The 15,865-nt window shown below is 36.2% G+C and overlaps 2 protein-coding genes across 4 annotated transcripts; one reads left to right on the forward strand and one right to left on the reverse strand.

Annotated features, from left to right (window-relative positions):
• Window positions 1-34: 34 nt before the first annotated feature.
• On the forward strand, window positions 35-8,228 carry LOC132613862 (uncharacterized). Of its 2 annotated transcripts, XM_060328144.1 has the most exons (13): window positions 39-475; window positions 2,748-2,829; window positions 2,935-3,038; window positions 3,681-3,807; window positions 3,887-3,981; window positions 4,078-4,201; window positions 4,836-4,916; window positions 5,150-5,248; window positions 5,328-5,510; window positions 6,047-6,187; window positions 6,319-6,375; window positions 6,707-6,841; window positions 7,827-8,228. In XM_060328144.1, exons 1-13 carry the CDS (start codon window positions 435-437, stop codon window positions 8,028-8,030), a joined length of 1,473 nt encoding a protein of 490 aa, XP_060184127.1. In that variant the 5' UTR covers window positions 39-434; the 3' UTR covers window positions 8,031-8,228. The 2 variants fall into 2 exon arrangements, with proteins under 2 accessions (XP_060184128.1, XP_060184127.1); XM_060328145.1 differs by lacking the exon at window positions 6,047-6,187 and having other exon boundaries at window positions 35-475.
• A 656-nt stretch (window positions 8,229-8,884) lies between these two features.
• Window positions 8,885-14,568, reverse strand: LOC132616118 (protein PHR1-LIKE 3-like). 2 transcript variants are annotated; one of them, XM_060330714.1, is made up of 6 exons: window positions 14,223-14,568; window positions 11,209-11,285; window positions 11,039-11,051; window positions 10,336-10,414; window positions 10,131-10,200; window positions 8,885-9,543 (listed from the first exon to the last, which is right to left on the reverse strand). In XM_060330714.1, exons 1-6 carry the CDS (start codon window positions 14,440-14,442, stop codon window positions 9,064-9,066), a joined length of 939 nt encoding a protein of 312 aa, XP_060186697.1. In that variant the 5' UTR covers window positions 14,443-14,568; the 3' UTR covers window positions 8,885-9,063. The 2 variants fall into 2 exon arrangements, with proteins under 2 accessions (XP_060186697.1, XP_060186696.1); XM_060330713.1 differs by having other exon boundaries at window positions 10,997-11,051.
• Between the last annotated feature and the right edge of the window lie 1,297 nt (window positions 14,569-15,865).

The raw sequence follows: 15,865 nt of genomic DNA on the forward strand, positions 1-15,865 counted from the left end.
GAAAGGTCCGTGAAGTTAAGGCTTCTTCAATTAGAATGACAGACAAAATATTTCTAAAAAAAGATTCTACCTTTCTTGTTTTTTTCTTTCCCTTCTTCACATGTGTTAAAGGGTTCTTGCTAACAATAGATCCCTTCACTATCTCACAATAAACTATTGAAAATACTCACATTGTAATTCCTACTAATCTCTTATACCAAATCCTCATTGAAAATCTCCAAATTAGGTTCTTCAAGTACTAATTACAAGCCTCATTAGCCTTAATATAGTTGTGATTTCAACCTATGTGAAAGAAAAAATAAATTGTGTATTTGAGTTACATTTCTTTTGGGTATTTTGGACTTACTAAAATTTGAAGTGGGTCGACTTTGAAATGGTCCAAAATCCAGTTTTATAATCATTTCAAAGTCCCCCAAAATAGTTAATTTTGCAGTATGATTGATCAGTTCATCAATTTTGTTATTCGTCCACCAAGGTGTGTATATTTACTTTTTTTTTTTTGTCTTTTTTTTAGGGCACTGTTTGAGGATTAATCTAAATTTAGCTTTAATTGTTGTGTAGTTTACTTGTTATTGGTTCTTTGTCTGCCTAATTGAATAATGTAGGTTTGAAATTGCATACTCCATGGACCATGGTGAATATTTTTATTGAATTTGATCAAATTAACTGTATCAAAAGAATAAAAAAAAATCAAAAAAAGAAAGAAAATCAAAGATGGAGACCTTTTTAGGGCACTGTTTTGAGGACTAATTGAATTTTGCTTTAATTGTTGTTTTATTGTAGTTGTGTTTGATTCTTTGTTTGCTTCATTGAGTAATGTAGGTTTGAATTTTGCTCTACTTCCTCTCCTTCGCTGAAAAATTACACTGTGTAAATATGTAAAAAGAACTTTTTTATGTATATATACTGTGTCTTCTGGGTTGAGCTCGTCGCACCAGGCTTGCCTAGTGCGGGTTACCTGTCATGTGTGGTTTGCAGGCTATTGCACAGGAGTGGGGTTTACCCTGTGCGCACCCAAAGGGTAGCGGCTGCGGGTTCCCTTGTCATCGGAAAAAAAAAATGTATATACTATGTGCAGTGGTGGCTAGGGTGTTCACCTGAACCCCCTTCGGCAAAAAATTGCCATGTATACTCAAGTTTAAAATTATTTTTATGTATAAATAGTAGATGTTGAACTCCCTTGGCTTCCTCGTTTCTTGCTCTTTTATATTTTTGAACCCCCTGGTGAAAAATCCTGGCTCCGTCACTGACTATGTGTTGAACCCCTTAATTTCGTCGTATATTTAATTTTTTATATTTTGACACCCCTTAGTAAAAATCCTAGTTCCGCCACTGTATGCGAGTGTAAAGAAAAAATTAGGTAATATTTAACTGTATCTGAATAATTTTTAAAAAAAGGAAGAAGGCAATCAAAGATGGAGATCTTTTTTAGTTTTTTTACATAGCCCAGTTCTTCATTTTTTTCCTGCTGAAACAGTTGAAACTTTTGTTGCCAAAAGGGTGTGCAAAATGAATGAGAGAAATAAGACAAATTGAGAGACTGGGTTAGGACTTGCATGTTGTCTAGATATTCGTATGTTCTGCCTGCTTAGAATCGAGATCCTTTCACAATTTGTAACTCTGACAAGTGATCATGATAAATATTTAGAAGCTACAAGCGATTCCGAATTTTTTCTGTCTGTTCATGTTACCAAGGGAGTTACAAAGTTCTTCTTCTTCTCTCTAACTATATGCCATGGGATGCGAGAAGAGGGACGCTAGTGGGGATGTATAGTTCCTTGACCTTCCGTGCAGGGAGGCTAGTTGTATACAGTGGTGCGGGATAAGGGGGGGGGGGGGGGGGGGGGAATGTTTAGTCCCTTAACCTTCTGTGCGGAAAGGCTAGTTTTACACCACTGGTCTATCAACCCTTGGCTTGTTGTCCAAGGTTTTAATGTTTGACTTGCAGGCAAGAATTTAATTACTCCCTCCGTCCCAAAATACTTGTCACGTTTCAGTTCTCGAGAGTGAATTTAACTAATCTTCGGAGCTAAATTAGATTAGATTAATTTAATATTTTAAAATTAAAACTTAGATATTCGAAACTATACGAAAAGTAATATAGGTTGCAATTTTTATATAAAAAAATATATATTAAAATGTTGGTTAAAGTTCATGTAGTTTGACCCTCACCCTCAGAAGCTAAACGTGACAAGTATTTTAGGATGGATACAGTAGTTGTGAAGTCATTTGAGCAACAAGAATATACCTCATTAATCTCACCTTTTGAATAGGGGAAACTGAACATTATCCCTTCAGCAGCTGTAATGATTTTGCCTTAGCAAATATGCTACTCAAATGTCAAACATTCCTTTTCCCGCTTTTTTGGTTTGGAGCTTCTAAGACGTTGTTGCATATTTGTCCACTGATATAAACCAAGTTTCAAGCCATGCACCACTCGCTCTCAAGGATTTCTTAGTTATAAAGAAAACAAAAAAGAAGAAGATATACACTACTATTCATTAAGATATGCCTGCAGTATGTTTGCCACTATTTTCCTAGGTCCATGAGTCTTCTAATTATTCACCCAATTCTTTTAATTAGGTCTCCAACTTGATTTATGGTATAATCACTGCTCCATTTTTTATTTGGTCTTTGATGCAATTACCTCTGACATTATGTTATAAATTGTCTATCTATTATCTGAGTCTTCTAAGTTGTTTGGTAGTTTTTGAGAGGCTTGTCAACTGCTCTCTATTGTGTAACAGGGCAGATTACAATCCAGATCAGTTTTTATGGGAGAAAGAGTTCAGTCTTGGGGGCAGAAAGTACAAAAGAGAAGACTTTGAGGCAAGTATGGTCACCTCTTACCTAAAGTGGTCACACTTGCTCGTTTGTGCAGTCATCGTCTTCTAACTAATTGGATTATCCTCGTTTCATCTATTTTTTTGGCAGCTTAAGAATGAAAGAGGTCATACCTTGCGATGTAGTCATTATAGTCCATCATCATTTCCTGATAGTGCTCCTCTTCCTTGTGTTATATACTGCCATGGAAACAGGTTTACTATTTGCATCTATGACTTTTAGTTCACTGGCTTGAACAGTAATCTGCTTAGGTTGTGAGCATCTTATGAAGAGTCAATACATAAGATAGTATATTAGGTATTCAATGATTATGCGCTCGACTAATTTTGTTAGGCTGTGGACCTTTTATATATAGTCACACAAACTATACTATTTTAAGTATTTAGGGTGTATTCGGTATGGAGGAAAACATTTTCCAATTTTCCCACTGTTCGGTTGGTCAAAATTTTTGGAAAACATTTTTTCCAGGAAAACATGTTCCTTAGTGACAAACATGACTTCCCTAGTGGAAGTAGGGAAAACAAGTTCCACAAGTGACATTCCACATTGATTGTGTCTTTCCCACCCTCCAACATACCTCATCTTCACCCGCACCCCTACCCACCCCCACTCCACCTCCCATAGTATTTGTCTAGATTATATACAATTGCCTTACGGATAATATTTTTTGCTTACGTACAGAACACAAGAAAATAAGTAAGAAACCCACTTATTTTCCTAGAAAACAGTTTCTTTCATACCGAACACACCCTTAGTAAATATCTACTCAAATGCTTCATATTTTCAAACGTATTATTCTCAAGGTTGAGCTTTTACTTCCTTTCTGGACCCTGCAGTGGCTGTAGGGCTGATGCGAATGAGGCAGCTGTAATACTTCTTTCGTCAAACATCACTGTGTTAACCCTTGACTTTTCGGGTTCAGGCTTGTCAGATGGCGATTATGTTAGTCTTGGTTGGCATGAGGTACTGCGTTTTCCCTGTATTGCATGCATTGTTCTACTGTTGCTTGTCATATATTAAAATCTCTTCATTTACATATCAGAAAGATGACCTCAAGGTAGTTGTGTCATATCTGAGAAGCAACCTGAAAGTATCACGCATAGGTCTATGGGGGCGGTCTATGGGTGCAGTTACAAGGTATTTTCACTTTGCATACTTACCATTGCAAAAGACAAGTTAGATTTTAGCAGACTGTTTGATTATGATTCTGAATAACTCTGTTTAATATACCAGCCTTCTATATGGAGCAGAAGATCCTTCTATTGCTGGAATGGTCTTGGACAGTGCCTTCTCTAACTTATTTGATCTAATGATGGAACTTGTAGATGTCTACAAAATCAGGCTTCCTAAATTCACTGTATGGATTCCCTTCTTTTCTGTGGATGGACATCTATAAAGTGTCTGAACAAGTTCTTGCATATTTATGATTATTTCTTAGAAAGGGGTCTTAAGAAAGAAACCATTTGGTATGACATTGATTTGTGTATCACTATTCTTTCTTACAAGTGCATTACTATCTTGTGGGTTTTTTTATGTCATTATATATTGTATATATTCACTTGGTCAATTTATTTTGCATGGAAAATGTGGTTTGTTTCCCAGTTTTAGTTTGTCCTCTTCAAACAGTTACACGAGGAAAGATGAGGACCGAATTATGAGTTCAACATGAATTTTTCCTCTGGCTCATTCACTATTTTCTAGCGAGAAAAGGGTTTAATGTATTTAGCTAATTAGTTGGATCTACTAGCTCAAGATCATAGATAAGAATGACTGCTGGAAATCATGTCTACTGGATAAATTTTTGAAAACTATCAAACATGCTGCATATAATCGGCTTTATTTGTGTCCTTTCTAGCAAAAAAATAAAAAAAAATAAAAAAATGCATATTTTGTCAAGGCTCCCTAGTTTTAAGGTAGTCTGGAAGTACTTGCAAGCGCCTGTGTCATTCTTATAAGGTAGTGAGATCTCTCTCTCTCTTTTGTCTCTGCAGATAAAGGTTGCTGTGCAGTATATGCGACGTGTCATTCAGAAGAAGGCAAAGTTTGATATCATGAGACTTAATTGCTTACAGGTGCCTGAGCTCATGGTTTTCTCGAGTCTAATCCATTTGTCCTTTGATGTTGATAAAAGCTTGTTTAGTTCATGTAGTTAAAATGTTTGATAATGCACTTAATTTTGGGAAAACATATAATACAACTAAGCTGAGTATATCAACAGGCTTAAGTTTTTTCAACTATGCATGCATTTGATTTGGATTGAATGGGTATTAATCTTGATGTTTCAAAATTTTACTGAATCTGGCAGGTTGCTCCTAAAACATATATTCCTGCTCTCTTTGGACATGCTAAAGATGATAAGTTCATTCAGCCCCATCACTCTGATCTCATTTATAAATCATATGCGGTACAGAATATTTTGGATATCTTTGGAGTAAGTTACGATGTGATGAATTGTGCATAATCTATTATTTTTCTTTGTACAGGGTGATAAAAATATTATCAAGTTTGATGGTGACCACAATTCCTCCCGACCACAATTTTATTATGATTCAGTGTCCATTTTCTTCTACAATGTCCTACATCCCCCGGGAATTTCACCAACTAAAAGTAAAATAGAGAAATATTATGATTTAGGGGACATCAAGGTCGGTTCTGGAATGGATGAGGTAATTTTTGACAGTTGCATTATACTTCCAGACGAGAATAAATAACTCATTAATTATCCTAGATTTGAAGTTTAGTATTTTTTTAAAAAAAATTATATTTACTTGATGCGTTCAATGTCAAAAAGTATTACCTTTGGTGTCGATGAGGAAAAAGATTATATTCCTAACAAATTTCCAAAGAGAAGAAAATTCTATTTGATCAACAAATTCTTAGTTCTTAAAATTTTGATAAGTAATCTGAAGTTTTATAGAAATAGCCAGCAATAAGGATATGCTGGGTCAAAAATATGTGCACCATGTTTGATAGTTTTACATCATCATTTGCAGCATGTTACTGCATATATATGTGTGTGTGCGTAAAATACATGTATGTATATTCAATGACTAACTTAGCTTTCATAAATTCTTCACACTACTGTGTATTACTAGTAGTTCCTTGTCTATTTGACGTGATTGTTAACGATGTATATTTACTTAAGTGTTGTTTGAACCCATGCAATCTGATGTAAGTTTTATTTTTGGTGATCTATTCCTAGAATCTCTTGTATGAGATAATTGCAACTCTTCGGAATGTCACTTCTGATACAGCAAGCTCTTCATCTGTGCCACCTTGCAGTTCAACAGCAAAGTCTGCTGCCGAACTCCTTGCTGACATTGCCCCAATTGCTAGTCTAAATGTAGGAATTCTCCTTGACTGTCAAGTTCCCATGTTCTTTCCACCCCTATCTCTTCCCCGATGAGTTTTTCTCTATAGCAGTGATGTTAAGTTGCTTTACTATAAGTTAATTGAGTTTGGCACTTATTGTAGGATCCGTTAATTAATGAAGGAGAAGAACTCAATGGTCATGACACTCCACAAACAGCGGTATGTAAACTTCTGCTTTTGCCACTACCCCTTTCTGATGTCCAGCTGGTTTGTTATTTGTGCTGAAGGATTAGATACAGGATCCCGAGATTATGAATACTTCTGGTAGAAAGGGGGGGGAGATAGACCGGCAAACTCATGATTGGAAGCATCTTTATTTGATTAAGAGAAAATTGTTTTGACACTAGAAAAAATGGTCCTCTGTTTTTAGAAGGATGGAGTATCAGATTAATGGCGGTTTCAAGTGTTTTAGAAATACAATACTCTTCTTTGGTGCTGGTTTTTGGTTGTTATTTCGCTATTGCCAAAATTTCAGAATTCTGATTCTCAGGACAAGCAAAATGGCGAAAATGAGGACTGTTACTCTTGCGCAAGCTCAAATCGAGAGAGTTGGGGAAGGTGCTCATCTCTGGGAAGTGATGGTGAAATTTCCACAGATTTTGTAGGTGCTGCCAGTGGCAATCAGGTATTGTGCCTTCTGCTCCCACACTGATAATCAGATCTGACTCCACATTGCCAAAGTTGTAGATAGCTGTATTTTTATCACCCTTGCAATTTCATATAAAATGTAAGTTTGTACCTCCTGTATACAATACTCTTCATTTTTCACAATTACATTCATCTAGGAATTCATGCATTATTCAATTCTAATCAATTAATCTAAATACTCAAACCTGAAAAGTTTTTTCATCTTTTAATTAGATTCAATGCTCAATAGGCGCTCCCAATGTTCATAGTCTGGTCACGGGAGACAAACTTAGTCAGCCAGAATAACTTGCCGTTATCAGTCAGAATTTTGTCGTTACTAATTCAAGAGCGAGTGGGAGGACAATCACCTTTCCCACACAAATATGGAAGTTTTACTTTACACATGGGTTACCCTTTTCTTTCTTAATAAGTTCTCACTCCATCATTTGACATCAAAGTAATTTGTAGAAACCCTGCTGGTGACTATGAAGATTTTACCGATTAAAAACTCATGTACACGTTCATTTGAGCTGTATAAACCCTTCCTCAGTCCTATAACTGTGAATATTCTGTCTTCAATTTTGCCTGTCTACATCTATGTGTTCACCCTTAGATACTCGTCAAGGTTATATTTCCCTCTATCCTAATCTTATGGACCATATCGCTAACCAGTTTAAGTCCTAACTTTTTATATTTTGAAACGAAAAAGAAAAAAAATTGTAGTATTTTTCTTTTAAATTCTAGTCCCTAAATATTATTTATTCATGTTCGATATCACTCTGAAAACCAGTCAAATTAAGTAAAGGAGCCAAGACACTTCGGGGTTGAATATGATATCAGCTGAATGAAAAAACTAGTACCAACTTGCTTCATGATATAAAGTTTAAGAGCCATGGACTTGAGTCTATCTCAACCAATAGATTTTTTGCTTTACTGCTATATGCTTCTTGATAAACAGTTGCAAGTTTTTGCTTGGGTTGCAGATTACTGTAGATGTGCTTGCGACCCCTTTTCGTGATAGCCAACCTACTGCACTGGATTCATCAAAGGACGACGAAAAAAAGAAAGGTGCACAAATCATAAAAAAGTCTAAGCGCGAGAAGTTTGAAAAGTTGGAGGCTCTTAGCCAGCGATTACGGCTTTGCTTTCAGAAGAGAGTTAACCATAGGAGATACAGCTCCTCCTAACCATCTGTTGCTATTGAAAAGGATTAATAGAGACAAATTCTGTACTATAAATGGGGAAGTTGGCAACTTTTTCTTAGTGGCCCCTGCGTGTATGGCTAGCAATACCGTAGGTTTATGTAACTAATTATAACTCTCCTTATAATGTTCAATTTGTTGCAATTGGTTCAAGAAACTCCAATGCCAGTAAATCTTTCTGTTTCCCTTTTCTTTCAAATGTTTGGTTTTTAGTATGATTGTGAAGTCAGTTTAAAATTATATTGTCCACTCTGATTAGTGGAGAAACTTATTCAACAGAAAGACGCAGCCCAGACTGCTGAGTAACTATGTCCCAAACATGCAGAAGCTTTTCATTTGATGTCACAAGCACATGGTTGTCTTCACAATTTTTCTTTTTGTACAAAATGGAAGAATTGGTTATTAACTTGATAATTTGTGTCCGTGAGGCAAATGCATTTGACTTTTCATACTAACATTTTGTACAACCAAATGTTCATCTGCCAAAAGAGACTTGGTAGGCGTTTGGACATAGATTTAGTTGAAACTTGAGCGAGAGTTTTTGAAGTTGAAAAATGCTATCTGGAAGTTGAAGTTAAAGTTTGGACATACATTTCACTTGGAAAAAAAAAAGTGTCTTAACGCTTTGTATGTGGAAAAACTGATCAAGATCAACTTTTTAGATGTGAAAAACTCATCTCAATGTATAACCAACAAAAGGTTTGAAAATATTTTTTTTTTTAAAAAGGAAAAAAAAAAATCTATATCCAAACAGTCCTTATGGCAATAAACGCAGCCAACTCAAAGCAGTCGGACTTGTAAATGAAAATTAGGACATCAAAGTAAATTGAGAACTAAAAGAAAGATATAAAAGCACGACTGATATCCTTCTTTAAGGATCTAAGATTTCACAGAGATGCAGTTAAAATTAGAACATCATCAGCTTGCATTTTACAGCTTGACAAGTTAGGCTCATTGACAATTCCTAGAAACTGCAATGTGCAAATCAATGACCAAGGATGAACCCATCACTAATATCTTAATTAGAGACATTTTGAACGTTAGAGCCAGTAATCCCAAAGCAATTAACTTGTAGTACGCGAACACTTGATGATCTCATATCTGCTTCACCCCAAACATATGATGCATGTGTTGAATCTCCGCTTAGCCCTCGTTTTTTCCCTCCAGGTGAAGATCCTTCTAGTGGAAGTCCAGCGGGGCTATCATGCGAAGTTAAGCAGCTTTCAGTGGAACAATCCGTGGGTTGTGGATGGATTCTGGGGGAAACTTCTTCTGGCCCATGGACTCCAACAATGTCAGCAGAATCCGAGGGGCACAATCCATGTGGATTACATAAAGGGCTAAGTTGTGTCTTTGTTCCTAATCCTTGATAAGTCTCTTGGTGATTTTCAGTAACTACATCACCAATGAATTGATCAGCAAGCATTTTACAGGCCTTCTCCAACATGGTAATATATCTTTGTTCAGCATCCTGGCGAATTTGCAAGTGCTTCTCGGCCTGCGTAACAAAATAAAAAATTAAGAATTATCAGCCTGAATACCTGTAGACTAGTCCACAAATAGCAAATCGAATTGCATAATGTCATCTAACCACTTCCCCTTTAACCTTCAAATTATGTCATTCCTTCATCCTTAGTCCAAGTATTCATATCATGCAATTATCAACCATCCCAGACTAAAGAGCCGTTTGGCCATGAGAACTATTCACTTTTTTCCGGAATAAATTCACTTTATATCAAAATCAGTGTTTGGTTATAAAATTTCCAAATTCAACTTGGAGTTGGATTTCAAATTTGGAAAAGTGTCCCAAACCTGTTTTCCAACTTCATCTTCATAATTTCCAAATGAAGTGCTCTCTTCACTCCTTTACAAAAGTATAACAAAACACAACTCCATCTTCAACTCCAACTTCATAAATTTCAAATAAAGTGAAAATTATTTAGAATCTATGGCCAAACGCCTACTAAGAACATGTTTATCTGAACAACCTTTTTTTAAAAAAAAAAAAAAGAATTAACTCCATGTATTTATCTTGAGAAACATTCAAAAGCAATATACTCATCCGATGTAAAGCAGAAAGCTTACTTCAACTTGCAGGTGCAATTTACTTTGCACTTCCATTTGAGCTCTCAATGCCTCCTTGACTTCATAACCTCTGAAGACATTATAAAATCCTTAAACTAGAAGGTGCATTTCAAGCAAAGCTTAAACAGAAGCATCACTATATAATTTATTAGGGTAAGGTAAAAAAGAAAGAACTAGCTGTCTAAGTTATAGGATGAACCCTTACTCATTCAAGTCTGATGCAGGCAACTGCTGAGGAGTACCATCAGAACAAGGGCTTTCTAATGAATACGTAGCTGTAAGTCCTTCAATGAAGAACAAGAACCCAGTTTCAAAATAAAAGAAAAAATTCAAAAAAGCTTTTTCCTAGAGCCTTCCTGAACTGATCTGCTCTCACATATAAAGAACATCACGGTGTCTTCTTGGCTATTCTGTAAGCTTCACACATCGCTGCCCAAGTTTATGATATTCTTCCTGCATTTTTCCATTTTTTGGCTTTTTTTTTTTTTTTTTTTTAATTTAAAGAAGAAATGAGGGATTAATGGAGTTGCTGGAGTCTACATTCCAAATGGGTATACCATTGTCCCTGAGCTACTTCTTTCATGTAAAAAGAAAAAAAAAAGACAGAACAAGAAACAACAGATGGAAACAGGAAGACTGGAAACAGGGGGGAAAGGGGGTAGTGAGCGAGCTGTTTATATCAACCCTAAGGCAGTGGAAGATTTTATATCTCAGCCACTAGGCAAGTTTTGAAGCTTGATTAGCACATATATGCCAAAAGGCTTTTTTTTTTTTTAAACGGTAAAGGTTATATGCCAAGAGACTTGTGAGACTACAGGAGCAACCATGTTTCCAGTTATAGGAAAATGGGAGTCAACTATACCTACCCTCTTTTGAAGCCTCATCAAGATCTTTCTGAGATTGCTTACCTAGTCTGTATTTCTGCAATGAACAAAGGCAAAATCATATTTAAAATTGAGCAACAAACATTTGATTTGCTCCCCCCAACCCACCACCTCCTCCTTACATCTAGGACTTTAGAGAAGGATGTGGGGTGGGCTTGTGAGGCAATAAGAAAATCTAATGTACTCTAATAGACCTGAAGGTGACTCTTTAGGTGGAAGAGTGTCAGTCCCTTGACACCCATTGTCCGCATTATTGCCTTTGGGGTAGCTTCTGCAAGTGATATTGAAAGCACATCCATGAGAAAAGATGGTGGTCCAGCCAAATTAAAAGAATTTAGTGCAGATATGAACTGTGCAGCCATTATACTAACACAGACAAGTAGAGTAATACAAAGTCCCTCCCCTCCCCAATCCTGCAAAAAACTTCCTCCTTTCAGTATCTTTTAGTTCTCTTGGTTGGCAAAGTCTATAACAAGATATCCATTGAACCCAAATACAGATAATAAAACCCAAGAAAAGGAGAAACCATCCAATGTGATAACTTCCCTTTACTTCAGCGAAACAAAGAGTGAAACCTAGTATTCAGGTAAATCATTTTAAGAGAAACAGGAGGTAAAGGTGGCACTAATTTAGGAGAAAACTATGCGCTTGCAATTAAGAGTGAGACCATGGATTATTCTTTGGACAAGCACAACTAACAAGAGATACAGTTACGATATCACACAAATTGGAATGAATACGTAGGTCTCTAGGAATATTTAGTTCTTTCCCCGATAAGTACATCTACATGTAACCTGAAATATAGATGTCAGACAGCACTTGCCTCTCTTGTCTCAATTGCATATTGCTACAGAAAAACTATGTTCCATTGCCAGAGTAACATTGTCACATCACACCCCTTCGGGTGCAGCCCTTCCCCGGACCCTGCTAATGCGGGATACTTTGTGCACCCGGCCCAAAAAGAAGCAGAAACATGTACTAAATGCTAAATGCAACACAATTACTCAGCAGATTAGAGACCTCCAGGAAGGAGCAAACAACATTCTTGAGAAGTTCAATAACTAAAAAAAGGAAAATAGAAAGAGGGCAAAATGAAAAAGTATAATAAATAACTGTCAAACCTCAACCTTCCATAGATGCAAATGCTAGCCATTCAAAATCTACAGAACAGTTGGTGAACCACAGTTCACTACATCATTTTCTCAGCCAAAGAAGAAACAGAAACACGTAAATGCTAAATGTAACACAACACGCAGCTTAAGGATTTTCCAGAAAGGAGCAACATTTAAATCTGCACAACAGTTGGTGAACTAATTGTGCACTACCTCGTTTTCTCAGCCAAACAAAGAAACAAAAACACATACTAATTGCTAAATGTAACACAATACTCAGCAGAGCTTAGGGATCCTCCAGGAAGGAGCAAAAACATTCCTAAGAAGTTCAATAACCAAAATAGGGGGAAAACAGAAAAGAGGGCAAATTCGATAATAAGAATTAAATTTCAAGTCTCAACTTTCCCATACATAGATGCATATGCTAGCCATTTGAAATCTACAAAACAGTTGGTGAACTAAATACTAATAGTACACTTCCTCATTTTCTCAGTCAAAATAGAAACAAAGAAACGCGTATTAAATGCTAAATACAACACAATAATCAACAGCTTACGGATCCTCAGCATTATTGAGAAGTTTTTTTGGTAAACCATGTGAACGATTACCATTAACAAACAACCACTAAAGAGCAGCTAATTCCACAACCACCTTCTAGGAAGGGTGTTATGAAAAATAGCCCTCTAGCAAGCAAAAACAACTAGTTACATTTTCAATCTACGTATAAAGCCTCTAAGGTGTGTGGATGTGCCAGTAAGGAGGTGCGAGAGGTTGGCTATTAAAGGAGATAGGAGAGGTAGAGGCAGGCCGAAAAAGAACTGGAAGGAGGTGATTAGGCAGGACATGGCACAACTTCAGGTTACTGAGGACATGACACAACTTCAGGTTACTGAGGACATGACACAACTTCAGGTTACTGAGGACATGGCACAACTTCAGCTTACTAAGGACATGACCGTAGATAGAATGGTGCGGAGGTCGAGGATTAGGCTAGAAGTTAGTAGCTAGACGAGTGGTCTCCTTATTAGTATTAGTTAGTAATCGCATAGTTTCTTTTTCTCAATGTGTATTACAATTTGTTGTTTCATTTGTGGAATTACACTGGATATGTTGTTATTGTTGTTGTTGTATTCTGTTGCCATATTTTTCTTGATACCATGCTTCAAATGTCTTTCTTTTCTTTCATCGGAAACAGTCTCTCTACCCCACAAAGGTAGGAGTAAGGTCTGCGTACATCCACTCCTAGACCCCACTTGTGGGACTACACCGAGTATGTTGTTGTTTTAGTTGGTGAACTAATAGTGCACTACATCATTTTCTCAGCCAAAAAAAGAAACAAATAAACACGTACTATAAATGCTAAATGTAACGCAATACGCAGCAGCTTAGAGATCCTCAACATTCATGAGAAGTTCAATAACAACAACCAGTGGCGGAGTCAGGATTTTCATCCAGGGGGTTCAAAAATTCTAAAAGGTAAATACACGAAGAAGTCAGGGGGGTCAACATCTACTATATATACATAACAAAATAATTTTAACTTTGAAAATACATTGTAATTTTTCGCCGAGGGGGTTCGGATGAACCCCCTGGAGCCAATGTGGCTCCGCCCCTGACAACAACATACCCAGTGTAATCTCATAGGTGGGGTCTGGTCAGGGTAGACTGTACGCAGACCTTACGCCTATCTTGAAAGGCAGAGAGAGGTTGTTTCCGATAGACCCTCGGCACAAGCTGTGGCGGATTCAGGATTTTCATTCAGAGGATTCGAAAAAAATAACTAAAGCTAAACATAAAAAATAATGTCAGCGATGGGAATCAAACCTAGGACGCTAGAGACAATTTTGAACACCCTGAACCGCTTGAGCTAACTTTTTGCATTTGTTCAGGGTATTCAAAAGTTAATATATATACATAAACACAAAAAAGCTATCCTCTATATACACCATAAAAGAACACCCTCGGCTCTCTCTAAATCCGCCCCTGGCTACAAGAACAAGCAATTCAAAGCAGTATAAAAAGTCTGTGACAGAAGCTACACAAAAAATAAAAATAAAAACAAAGTAAAGGGGGTTATTGGAAAAGAAAAAACTAACTACTAGGACCACCAAGTTGAGTAACAGCATCAACAAATCTTTCATGTAGGTCTGCTGTCCATCTAAGACGAGGTTTTGGATCTGAAGTTAACACAAGACATGGGTCACTATGATTATGATGCTGATGTATCCCAACATTAACATTATTAACATCACATCCATGACCATGATGATGTATGTTATATTCATCTTCCTGTGAATTAATCAATCTTGGAAACATCGAATCACCTAAACAGCTTCACTGTATCGATTAATCAAAGGGGTATTGTGTTACCTACTACGATTATTATTGGGAGAACCCCAAAGTCAAATAATGAAATGATTTCGATACAGTGATGCAGTTTATTATTACCCGGGTTTCTTCGTGTTTAAAATGTGTAACCGAGATATAAATCCTCACCAATAAGGTGAAAGTTCAGATAAATAATCAGTTGAGCTATTAGATTAAGGTGTATTCGGTATTTAAGGAAGATAATTAAATGAGCCTCTACAAAATTTAACAGATCCACTCTGTGTTATGTCAGAATTGGACGTGTGATTTTTTTTTAAAGACACCTTTTAACTAATTTTCTTTTGAGTGTTTTTACTTATTTCTTTGTGTTCGGTACGTAAGTAAAATATTATCTTAAAAGGATTTGGATATATAATCTAGACATACACTGTGGGAAGTGGCGATGGTAGGGCAGAGGTGAGGTGTGGTGTGGTGGGGATGGGAGGTACGAGGATGGGGTGAAGATGATATGTGTTGGAGGGTGGGGAGGATACAATCAATATGACACGGCACTTGTGGAATTTGTTTTTCTTACTTTCACTAGGGAAATTATTTTTCTTATTTTTAAGGAGCTTCTTTTCATGGAGAAAAATTCTAACGAACTGAACAAGGAAGGTTGAAAAATATTTTTCTTCATAACGAACGGACCCTCACACCTTTTTTTCCTTATAATATGATGGCCAGCTTGAGTTCATCTCGACTAGACTCCGCAAGTAGTTGCTACTTTTCAATTCATTGTATTCATGTAACTCTATCCATCAAAGCTTGAATAGATGAAAAAAAAAATGTTTACGCCTCCATTAGGAGATATTCTATAATTGTAACATCCAGATAAATTTACGAGCATCTTTACTAATATATGAGGTACTTGTTACTTTCCACCATCATAGCTATCAAATAAATTTTATCTACCAAAATTTAAACATATGGAAAGAAACTATTTAGTGTTTTGCTTAGGTTGGAACTTGATTGATTCATACTTTATTTTTATTTTTATTTTTTTGGATGATATAGTTGCTATCTTACATGTGCAAATTTGATTAATTCGTACTCTTTTTTTTTTTTTTGGATGATACAATCGTTATCTTCCATCAATACATATACTATGTAATTCTACCGATTAAAGTTTTGAAATACGAAAAGAAATTAATTGATATTTGTTTTACTTTCACTGAAATTTGAATTTTGAAACCACAGGATTCTCCTCGGTAAAATATATAACCAAGATAGATTTTTTCCCTTCGCCGATATAGAATCAAACCACCACCATCTTAAGCTAGCGCAATTACTACCTTTCATCAAGGTAACTAAATCACCTAATATTGTTTTGCCTCTACTAAATTTGAATCTGAATCCTTATAATTTTTCTCAC

The sequence above is a fragment of the Lycium barbarum genome, chromosome 10 (genome assembly GCF_019175385.1).
Source record: "Lycium barbarum isolate Lr01 chromosome 10, ASM1917538v2, whole genome shotgun sequence".
NCBI lineage: Eukaryota > Viridiplantae > Streptophyta > Magnoliopsida > Solanales > Solanaceae > Lycium > Lycium barbarum.